Source organism: Lasioglossum baleicum, unplaced genomic scaffold (genome assembly GCF_051020765.1).
Source record: "Lasioglossum baleicum unplaced genomic scaffold, iyLasBale1 scaffold0055, whole genome shotgun sequence".
In the NCBI taxonomy this organism is placed as follows: Eukaryota; Metazoa; Arthropoda; class Insecta; order Hymenoptera; family Halictidae; genus Lasioglossum; species Lasioglossum baleicum.
The window spans coordinates 312,487-325,019 of NW_027469115.1; the positions used below are offsets into that span (position 1 = coordinate 312,487).

Consider the following 12,533-nt stretch of genomic DNA (forward strand, 5'->3'; position numbering starts at 1 on the left):
TTCGTTACAAAAATATGTACACGATAACGCAATATGTTTGAACAACGCTAATTTGTACGATGCGAATGGAGCTGGGATCGAGCGTGTGGCGTATCCCACCGCAAACGATCACGCGACGACCAAATCGTACGTCGATGACATTGTAAAACGCGGTGACGAATATGTTAAATCAAAGGTGGAAATATACGTGTTGGACAATGTGACGAGACTGGACAAAAAACTGAAAACATCCGAAGGAACGTTGAAGTCCGAGATCATGGAGAAACTGAACAAACAACTAAAAACGTTACGGTCCGAAATCGTGGAGAAACTGAGCAAAGACCTGAAAACATCTAACGAAACGTTGAGGTCCCAGATCGTGCAGAAACTGGGCAAAGACCTGAAAACATCGGAAGAAACATTGAGGTCCGAGATCACGAAGAAACTGGACAAAGACCTGAAAACCTCTAACGAAACGTTTAGGTCAGAAATCACGAAGAAACTGGACAAAGCAGTGAGAGCTCGATTCCATATCTAGGTAGCGAGAACAAGTACTGTGTGGTAAGTCTAGATCAGAGGTTCCCCCTCCCAGGTCTCATTTCAAGATTTCTAAGAAAGTTCTAAAATATAACAATGGCATCTCCCCACCACCACCTCCCTAGAAGGAGCGAGAGAGAGAGAGTGAGAATCATGTCATTGCGTGGTGACAATTCAAGAAGGAAACGTCGTACTCTCTCTCTCTCTATCTCATCACGATGAGCATTAACAAATCATCCTACGAACTTATAAGAAAAGTTATTCGGGACGTTACGTCGAATATCGGCAAGGAAGAACGGAATTTCGATTGCAAGGAAGCGAACAATCCCATCCCGTTCAATAGATTGTTGTTGGATCTTTTAAGCTCGATACGTAAACACGCTGTGATCATGACGGATAAAAAAGACGCGTACTTCGATGCGGAGTTTCTATCTATCCAAAATGTGAAAGCCCCCGCTAAGAAGACTGACGCGGCAACGAAAGGCTACGTGGATGATCTTGTCGCCAGCAGCAAAGCGATGGCTAGCAACAACGAATTTTTCGATGCGAAATCTCAACGTATTAAAAATTTGGGGACACCAACCGACGAGAACGATTCGGCAACGAAACTCTACGTCGATAAGACGATCGATTTGTTGAAAAAAGTGTTTGCAGACGAATTTAATAAGAGCGCCGAGGATATTCACGACACGCGAGACAAGATCGAGCACATCCATGAAATCGTAACGGACAACGAGCTCGCCGATAAATCGATGGTGGCGAAACTGAAAGACATCGAGGAATGCATGCAACAGAATCAAGAAAAGCTGTCGGAGTTTGAAACGAAGATAGAGCATAATTATGGTGGAATTCTCCGTGAAAAATTTATCGAGCTCGAGGACAGGTTGATCGAAGTATTGAAGTACGAGCAGAGGGTGGATCATGAAAAATTGGACGCTGTTGCGAAATTTTCCGATAAACTCAGCGATAGACTTTCAGCCGTGGAACATAAAATCGACAACAAGTTGGAAAGAAGACTATTAAACTTGAAGAATACGCTGCTTGGTAAAATCAGTGATGTGAAGGACACGGTGAACGCGGACAAGTTGAGCCAGGGAAAGTTGATGCTTCTTGAAAACAATGTGGCGGATATGCAACAAAAATTCGCAACTGGCGGTTATGAAACCGGTCAGGAATTGGATAAGAGATTTGAAATGCATAGAGAGAGCATGCACAAGAGATTGGTCGAGCTGACGGGAGAGGGAAATATAACTGGGAAATTTGAAGATTTCAAGAAAAGTTTAAACGAGAAATTCGAAGAAATATATGTGCAAATGCGACGTATCGAGGAGCAGCAACAAGAAATGATACGCGCAGCTTTCGACGAGCTAGATAGTCGAGTGCATCGACGCTTCGAGGACTGGAAAGAATCGATTGAAAAGAGACTAATCGGCGATGAGTAAAGAAAAAGTGAAATTGGTAGAAGAGCTGCACGCCCCGGCGAGACGTTTCTTCCCGCGTAGACGGGTGATCGTGCGAGGATTCGATGATCTTTGGCAAGCTGATATCGTCGAAGTTCAGCAATATGCGCGAGATAATCGGGGACATCGATACATTCTTACGATAATCGATGTGTTTAGCAAATACGCGTGGGCGGTTCCTTTGAAGAGTAAAAATGCGAGCGATGTGTGTAAAGCTTTCGCGTCCGCGTTGAAGAAGGATGGCAGAGCTCCGAACAACTTGCAGACCGACATGGGCAAGGAATTCTACAACGCACAGTTCCAAGAATATCTGAGAAACCACAACATCCGTCATTACTCGACCTTCAGCGCTATGAAAGCTTCCGTCGTAGAACGTTTCAACCGCACGTTGAAGAACAGCATGTGGAAATATTTCTCGTTGAGCGGAAAATATCGTTGGATCGATGCGCTTCCCACGCTGATCGAGGACTACAATAATCGAAAACACCGTACCACCCGTATGCGCCCCGCGGATGTGAACCGTAAAAATGCTGAGCATCTTCTGTCCACCGTGTACAGCAACGTGAAGATTGCCGGTCCCGCCAAATTCAAGGTGGGCGATCGCGTGCGCGTCAGCAAATTCAAAACTCTGTTCGACAAAGGATACACGCCGAACTGGTCGACGGAAATATTTAAGATCATCACGGTGAAACGAACGAATCCTGTCACGTACCTCTTGATCGATTCAAAGGACAATCCTATCGCCGGCGGATTTTATGAACACGAGATACACGCGGCTAAATACCCCGACGTATATTTAATTGAAAAAATATTGCGCAGAAAAGGAAATAAAATATATGTAAAATGGTTAGGGTTGGACGCGTCGCATAATTCGTGGATATCTAAAACTGCTATAGTTTAAAACTTCAAATATGATTTCTACTTTTTTATAAAAGATCTTTTCATGTAATTTTTATTAATAAATAATGTGTAAAACGTATTCTTCAATTTTTTTTTCCCCTGACCTGAAAGAGAGAGAGAGGAAATTCTTATACAATAATAAATTTTTTTTATTTTAACGTATTCTTCAGTAACACTCTTACATTTTTTCAACATTCTTCTTCTTCTTCAGTAACACTCTTATACATTTATTCTATTAAATGATATAAAACTGATCTATTCTTCAGTAACACTCTTACATTTTTTTCAATGATATCAAACTGATCGAACACGATTTTCGTAGGTAACACAGCCTTTCCCTGTATCACTTTAGATCATCTGTTTCATGACTCGAGTTTAATCACGTGATCACAGCATTATTTAATATCCCACAGACACCTTATTTGATATTCATCGACGCGGGATCTGGAGGAATTGTTAGTGAGATTTGTTGAGAATGAGACCTGTTCATAGCACAATTTAATTATGTGATCAGAGAATTGTTTTGATGACAAAATAATGCGGTGATCACAGAATTAAACTCGAGCCATGTAGAGGTTCGTTCTCGAATCTTAAAAAGCAACTCCTCCAGATCCCACGTCTGTGTATACCAAATAAGGTGTCTGTGGATATCAAATCAAGCGGCGATCACGTGATTAAACTCCTGCCAAAAACAGGTTATCTAAGTGAGACAGAGGAAAGGTAGTGTTTCCTAAGAAGATCGTGTTCGATCAGTTTTACATGTGTGCCTAATCTTCAGTATACATATGCATTCAGTAACACTCTTACATTTTTCAACATTCTTCAGTAACGCCAATTTATTCTATTAAATGATATAAAACTTCATGTACTTCAGTAACACTCTTATTTTGAATAAAATAATGTAAAATCAAAACATCATGTCCAGGATAACAGTCTCGTTCTTTATCTTACCATACATCATCTGTTTCATGACTCAAGTTTAATCACGTGATCACAACGTTAATTGATATGCACAGAGCGGGATATTGAAAGGATTGAAAATAAGATTCGAGAACTGACCTCTAGATGACAGAATTTTAATTATGTGATCACTGCATGGAATTGCTCTTAAGACTCGAGAACTGACCTCTAGATAGCAGAATTTTAATTATGTGATCAGAGAATTGTTTTGATGACAAAATAATACAGTCATAACATAATTAAAATTCTACCATGAACAGGTCAGATCTCGAATCTTAAGAGCAATTTCATGCAGTGATCACAGAATTAAAATTCTGTCATCTAGAGGTCAGTTCTCGAATCTTAAGAGCAATTCCTTCAAAATCCTAGTCTGTGCATATCAAGTAAGGTGGTGATCACGTGATTAAACTCAGGCCAGTAACAGATGATGCAAAAGTATGATAAAGAACGAGACTGTTAACCTGGACGTGATGTTGAATCAGTTTTACATTTTTTCATTTTTTAAAAAAATCTCACGAAATTAACATCGCTTAGACGCTTCTAGCGCTATAACCTCGGCGCCCAAAGTCACCAGTTCACAATCTATTAGCGAGTTTTGATCGAAAGACCGGCTCTCGACAATTGTTTTGATAAAATTTTCTACTCTAACATTTTTTGAAATAACAACGAAATCGGCAAATTTTGCAGCAACGTCCGGAACGTTGTCTACTAATCCTATATACATACTATCTATACAAAATTCTAAATTGTATATGTTACACATAGTTTTCTCAGTAATATATATATTTATGGTTGAGTTCGCTATTTTAATTAGCTCCCGTCCATTCAGATTAACCATTTCCAAGGTCAAATTATCACCAAGTTTTATGCGCTCCATATTGCTTTGAATAATCGGTTTCGCGCGCAGCAACTCTCTCCATGTTTTAATTGAAAATAGAAGTTCATTTCCACGGCTATCACCGATAGCCAGCTCCGCATAAATGTCCTCTCCGATCCGTATGCCAAGTTCCAAATATTTGAAATAATTCCCAGCTATGGAATATCTTCTACACAAAATCCGTACGGAACGTGATTGGGAACTAGTTGACAAATCGATCGGTTCTGGTTGAGAATATCTACAGCAGATTAATTTTTCAGACATCTTTCTAAATTTCTTTCACATTTTTTTTTATATATCTTTTTTTCTACTTACATATCATCTTGGCTTTTCACAGACTCGTCAATTTTTTGACAGATGTCGAGCTGACGACGGTTGAACATCGTTCAAACCCACACTTTTCACCGTCTCACTCTCTCTCACGATGTTAACGTTTTCGTGGCGGTTGCTCGACTATTCGGCCTGACGCTCGGATTGCATTGTTTTATAGAACCATTAATCTACATACCACTTCCTTGCTACAGATAGCGGTCAACAAAGTTTTTTCAATCTCCATCCCAACACTTCCTTTTATGGCAATGAAACGATATTGTAATGTCCCCAAGGAAGTGTAGTGACCAAATTATCACAGATATACCGTTTATCGTCGTACGGACTTAACGCTAATTTCATTTCAGCTATGGAATACACCCGATGCTGTACCGACATTATACGTTTATTGTTAATGCTCTTTTCCGTATGATTATGAAGACACTCGACATAGTCTTCAAAACTTATATCTCTGGCTGTGGCGTTTGTCCTAATGCCTTTGATTTTTTTCGTTTCGCGGCAGGTATCATCGTCGTCGCGCACGCGAGTAGCATACATTTTCGCGCGAAGCCCCACGAACTCAGTCATAATTTTGCCTCCGTTCTCATCCTTCATTAATCCCAGCATCTTTTTGTTCGCGATCGGAACGCCGTACGCGTTGTTCTCGACATAATTACTTGTATCGTATCGATGGATATCACGTTTCATCGTCTCATACACATCGTCGCAAGCGATCTCGTATATCAGACTGTCCGTGTCCGTGTACAAAATCTTACAATTTTGTTGGAAATTGGGATACATGTACTCGTAATGAAAGCTGTACAAATGAGTTTTTGATATATCCAATACGGACATGCCTATGTAGATGGGTTTGTGGAATTTGAGTAACAGCTTGTTTAGCTGTATCGCGACGAAATCCTCCGAAAACACGGTACAACTGTGAAAATTTGGTCTGGCTATCAATTGCTCGACACCGTATCGACCGTCCCATCGGGAAAGCAATTTCACGTTCACGTGATTTCGAACGTTCTCCATTGTTTTTCCAAACACAGCGTTGTTCATTAATTTAAACAAATTTTTAGAAAAATCGTTAGTCGCCTCGGCGCGTAATTTCGTGTTCAAATCGATATAGCCGTGCAACTATCGCGATTGTTGAAACTCTAGAATTCGATAAATTTTCTTCAATTTTAGGTTATGCTTTAAACTTTGCTGTAAATACCGATAGTGCAGAACGTATCGCTCCTTATCGCGAAGCGTTGCCATCAACTTTCTCTGCTGGCTCGAGTCGGCCGCCGTGTCGTGACTCGGACAGAACGGTAGATCCGCGTGAGCATCATGAATTTCACTAGGATACTCTAAATCAACCTCCAAAATGTATCCTACAGGGCTGTCGATTGGAACGGATTCAACGTTGAAATTCTCTATGTCCTCCACCCATCGAAAGTCTCTGTACGGTAGAGGTTGCGACATAGCCCAACCGTATAAATTGTTAACGTCGAAATACATTAGATAGGTTGACGGTTTGCTGGAGTCATATTTTGGTAAATACTTGTTGTTTGCACACGCATATCTCTGAGAACATTGGCTCAATCCGCCGCGTATTCCTCGCTCCACGAATAAAAGCATGTCCACGTCCGTGAACAACTCCAATTCGATCTTAGTCATTTTCAGCATCACGTCCCACGCGAAACCGGGAAGCGTGTAATAATGCGCCGGATCGAGTTTATAGTTCTCGAGACAGTCGTCGCGGAAATTTTCGAAAACATCAGCCAATAACAACACATCCAATTTCAAATACAAATCGCTGTACTGCCCCAACGTTTTTATAGCGAAACGCGACCAAACCGGGCTCGCGTGAACGTAATCGGCGTCCGATATCCCCCTGTCGCAAAGCTGATTGTAAAATGCCTCGCGCGACGGCAAACACGTGTCGTTTAATTTGTCGTACGACGCCAGATAGTCGTACGGAAAGACGCCTTTTCTAGTCAAGAGATTGAAATCGTCGACGTTGAGATGATCAAATTGATTTCGTACAACGCGTAATTTGTTTTTGTCCAGATACGATGATAACTTGTCCAAACTCGAATTCAAGAACTTGAAGGAATCGATAAATCGAAACTTCAACAACTTTGCATAATTTCTCTTTTCATCTTTATTCGCAACAACTTTCGTGAACGAGATGTACCGCTCTTTTGTCAACGGCAACACAGCTATCTTACCCTCGAACGTGTTTGCTAATTCTTTAATAATGAAATGCGCATCGTAGCCGGACAAATTGTGAAAGACCACCGGTATCACGTACGAAGATTGATAACCTAAATTACACGCGATATGCGCCGGACCGCGATACGCTCCCGTAAAATGACAATGATCGTGTACTTTTGTGTCGGAACTGCTGAACGGCTGCTCGCACACATGACAATGCGTAGCCGTCTGAAAATTTAACTCCTGTCTTTCAGTTAGTTCGTCCATAGGTACCGTTTTGTCGAATATCGGCTGTAATTTATTGCTTATATCATGCAACTTTGCAGCGAACCACGCGGCACATCCCTCTTCCTTGCGACAAGCTCGATACTCGCACAAAGAAGAGTCGTAGCGGCAATGCATGTAATAACCTATGCTGAACGCGTGGTGATGCTGATACAGCGAGCGTGCTCCACGACCTTGTCCTTCCTGCTTCTCCAACAGACATTCCAAATCGGCGTAGATAACGAACGGCGCCTGTTCTTTGTGCACATAGTTCTTAAACTGCAACCACTTATCTTCTTCCGATACTGGAAGTGACAGAGCGCAATCGTTCATCCGTTCACAATCGATCGTATGAACGTTTAATTTCTCCAGCGTGTAGAAATATTGTAAACATCTGAAAGAAAAAAAAAAAACATTTCTCTCTCTTTTGCTTTCAAGAATTAAAAAAAAACAATCTTACCGATCGCAAATATACTTCATACACTTATGCTTGCTAAGCTGCGACGAAACCAATCGTGACAAATTTCGTATACACACGTAATGACCGTGCGTTTTCGCCTCATTCTGTAGAAACAACAAGTTGACGTGCCTCATCCGTTTCTTCTCGGTCAGATGAAGCGTTACACACCTCTTGTCCACCCATTCGAACACATTCACGGAAATGTCGTTCTCTCTTTCGAATTTCCGAATGTCTTTGAACGACATCGGTAGTGTATAACCTTCGGTTCGAAGCACCGTCTGGTAGCGAGGATACGATGATAAACGTGATGTATTTTTTTCTACCGGATAGAGACCCGCCACTATCGCCCAAAAAAAGCATGCTTCATCGTTGCTGATCACGTTCACGATCGCTCTCTTCAACCGTATATTTCGAGGCATGATAACGCAGCAACCGGCCTGTAATGGCTGGTATTTGTTGCAGCTCACTATCAGATGCAGTATCTTCGATAACGCCCACCCGCTGTCTCGTTCTTGAAACTCTTCCATCGATGCTAAAATCGGCGGCACAACGTCCTTCAGGTACCATCGGCGTAGATTACTGGTTCGAAACAGCACAACGTTTCGCGTACCGAAACTTTTCACCGAAACCTCGTCGCGCAGCACAAATTCCGCCTCCAACCTAACGTTCACTTTCAACGACGAATGAGCGTTCAAAAATTCCGTGACACGTCCCGTAATCATCCGTTTCGCGTGTTGTAAAAATTTGCGCGGATCGATATGTTCGATGTTAATAACAATACCGGTCGATATGCGATTGCTAAACGCCGACTCGACAGTCTCCCAACGAAGCGTTGAGGCTCTCGCACCAACACCACGTAAACCTCCACCGACCCGTGAAATATTATAGCTCAACGAAACGTTCAAACTTTTCATGCGACACATGATCGATGCTAAACTAGATCTCGCGCCCATCGTCAATTCATCCTTCATACATGTTAGATAATTGATACAGCACTGTAGAGACTCGATGTATGAGCGAGACCATTCGCGATACTCATCGACAGTTCTAACCATCGACATGCGTGTCAAACACCTTAACATTTTTTTCAACGTTTGAATCATCTTGTTGCACAAAATATTTTTTCAACTTCAATTTAATGTCATCCGTTAAATTTCCTGTTCTCAAAAACGTAATTACACTTCGCATCCAACGATGCGGCGTTCGCCCGTCTCGATGATATCCAGTATCGTTGCTGGCGAATCGATCGCGGGCCATCGCGCCACGACTTGACTAAATCTTTTCGTATAAAAGAAACATACGCGACTCGTTGCATCGTTTCGCATTAAACGTACTATCAACGTTTTCTGCTCAATGGGAAAACTATCGTCCAAATACAAATTTATAACGCGAACCCAAGCCAAACTTTTTAACGTTGGGACAGGCATCTCTCTCTTTTTAAAAAAAAAAAGGTTGAATCAAATACGTAAATGAAGTATACGTCTTTTCAACGGTAAAAATGGCGGAATCAAATCCGATAAACCGTATTCTCGACGGTGACATTCCCCCACACGAACATAATCGGTTCTACGGTATCGAAGCACCACAATATTCAAATGTCTCACCAACTGTCCTTCAGGTTTTAAAAACACAAACATGTTTAAAATATCAATACGCCCCTTCTGCACTTCGTTCAACAAGTCCAACGGACTAAACATGGAAACCGCCACGTACGGGACAATGACCGATCTTTCACGAAAAACACAGTAAATCTTGCATGAAAGAACGCGAAAATATTGTTCAAGAATATTCTGATGCAAAACGGTATGAATGCCGAATTCAAATAACTTCGTCGCAGCGAACGCCTGCAACGATGGCACGTTAGCGAACCGCATCATTCTTTACACATCCCATTATTTCACGCAATATTTAAACAGCTTGAAATACAAAGGATGTGGTCCTACAGATAACCCGATCGCGCAGAATGTAAATCCCCACTGAAAAAATACGGAAACGTGATAGATAAGGAAATCGTTCCACATAATATTACAACTTAAAAAATCTTTAAAAATACGTGTGGTCTTACAGATAACAATGCCTTGCAAGACAGGATGCGAAACGTGTTCGGACATGATCCCCACCCAAAAGATAATGATAACCACGCATGAAATAACAAGGTCGATGACACGCTATTTCATGGAAAAATTTAATGAAGAATACTAACGTGTTCCCCCCTCCCCCACCCAAAAGATTGACCTACATAATATTTACAGAATAATAAAACGCGGAAAAAATTTAATGAAGAATACTAATGTGTTCCCCACCCAAAAGATTGACCTACATAATATTTACAGAATAATAAAACGCGGAAAAAGATAGAATAATAAAACGCGGAAAAAGATAAGGAAACAAAGACGGCACGCGCCGACACCGGAAATGATAAGGAAAACCGCAAGGCGCGTCGGAAATCAAGGAAAACCACAAGAAATCAAGATGGCGCCAGAGCCGAACGCTATTTCACGACAACGGAAATTCATATGCTCCTAAGAGAAATAAAAGTCTCTCTCTCTTTCCCGTAAAGACATGATATAATCCTCACCGAACATGATAAGGAAATTGCTTCACATAATATTGCAACTAAGTTCCCCCACCCAAAAGATTGACCTACATAATATTTACAGAATAATAAAACGCGGAAAAAGATAAGGAAACAAAGACGGCACCGGAAATGATAAGGAAAACCGCAAGGCGCGTCGGAAAGGAAATGATAATGATAAGGAAAACCGCAAGAAATCAAGATGGCGCCACGCGTCAGAGCCGAACGCTATTTCACGATAACGGAAATTCACTTCCTGAGTTAGAATCCCCATAGGTACACTACTCAATGAAAAATGTTATACTTGTGGAAAGATCGGTCACATAAGCAAATATTGTAGAAGCAGGAAGAAGTTTACTCCGTCAAGAAGCAACAAAGAAGAGGCGATGAATGCTTTCGCTTTAAATACCAGTCCGATCACTGTAGACGAATGGTGCCTGGACAGCGGGGCAACAGTACACATGTGTAAAAATAAGGAAAAGTTTATCAACATGAACCAGAGACAAAAGGATAAGGTCTGCACAGCCACAAAAAGTAGCTCAAGCTCCTTAGGAAGAGGAGAAGTTAAACTAAACATAAATTCAGGTAACAAGCAATCAACAATTAAATTAACAAATGTCATGTGGGTCCCAGAATTCCGGAATAATCTATTATCAGTATCGAGTATCACTGATAATGGATTCACAGTATCTTTTAATGAACGTTCAGCAATTGTAAGACGCAAAGATGGTACAATTGCGTTAACTGCACAAAAACAAAATGGGTTGTATATAGTAAAACCTACAGAGGTACGACAAGCAATGTTGTCACAAGGAGATGATGACAGATTTAACAGATGGCACCAGAGGTTAGGTCATCTAAATATGAATGACGTCAGAAAATTAATCGACAAGGATATGGTACATGGGATGAGCATGAGCAAACGAGAGATGAACAACGTAAACAAATGTAAGGTATGTGACCTGAGTAAAATTACACAGTTGCCATTTCAGGATTCAAATAATATTGAAAAAGACGTGTTGGGTCTAGTTCACACAGACATTTGTGGACCCATGAGTACACCATCTCTAGGGGGAGCCAGATATTTTGCAACCTTTATTGATGACTGCTCTAGATACACAGAAATAGTTACTCTGAAAGAAAAGTCAGAAATTTTTTCGGTATTTAAAGCTTACAAATGCCGGGTTGAGAAGCAAACAGGAAAGCTCATTAAGAAAATACGCAGCGATAACGCTAAAGAGTATCTTTCAAAACAATTTACAGAATACCTGAAAGAAGAGGGAATAACAAGGCAGTTGTCAACCGTTTACACTCCACAGCAAAATGGGGTGGCCGAGCGGGCTAACAGGACAATAGTAGAAATGGCACGCACGATGTTAACGGAATCAAAATTACCACTAACCTTATGGGCAGAGGCGGTAAACACTGCAGTTTATCTAAGGAACAGGTGCCCAACGAAAAAACTAGATACAACTCCATATCAAAAGTGGACAGATGAAAAACCATATGTTGGATTTTCAAGAGTTTTTGGCAGTAAAGTGATCGCTTTGGAGAAGAAACCCAGAGCAAGTAAATTTTTGCCGAGAGGTAAAGAATACGTCTTGGTTGGATACGATCAAGAGTCAAAAGCATACAGGCTGTGGGAACGCGGAACTAACCACATCGTAAAACGAAGAGACGTGCGTTTTCATGAAGAGGTTAGAAATTACGAAAATTCGGAAACTGGACTACCGATAGGTCCATTCCAAAATGAAAACTTGACGGAGATCGATGAGCAACAAGAAGAAAACACACGAGATGACTTGATTGAAAGTGATCCAGAAAATGACGTTGATGCTCAAGATGACGAAGATAACACAGAAAATGAAACATTAACCTACAAAAGAGCAAGAGGCCGTCCGAAATTGTTGCGTACCGGAGCGCCAGGTAGGCCAAAGAAAATATACCAGAGTGCAGCTTACGCAAGCGAGGAGCAATGCAAGGAACCCAAAACACTAACAGAAGCAA

General features: G+C 41.2%; 2 protein-coding genes across 3 annotated transcripts in view; both read right to left on the reverse strand.

Annotated features, from left to right (window-relative positions):
- LOC143219559 (uncharacterized) overlaps positions 1-12,533 on the reverse strand; it is a 280,642-nt gene that overhangs the window by 244,282 nt on the left and 23,827 nt on the right. The window lies entirely within an intron of this gene.
- On the reverse strand, positions 5,218-6,151 carry LOC143219566 (uncharacterized). The gene has a single exon (XM_076445502.1). It carries the CDS (start codon positions 6,082-6,084, stop codon positions 5,284-5,286), a length of 801 nt encoding a protein of 266 aa, XP_076301617.1. The 5' UTR covers positions 6,085-6,151; the 3' UTR covers positions 5,218-5,283.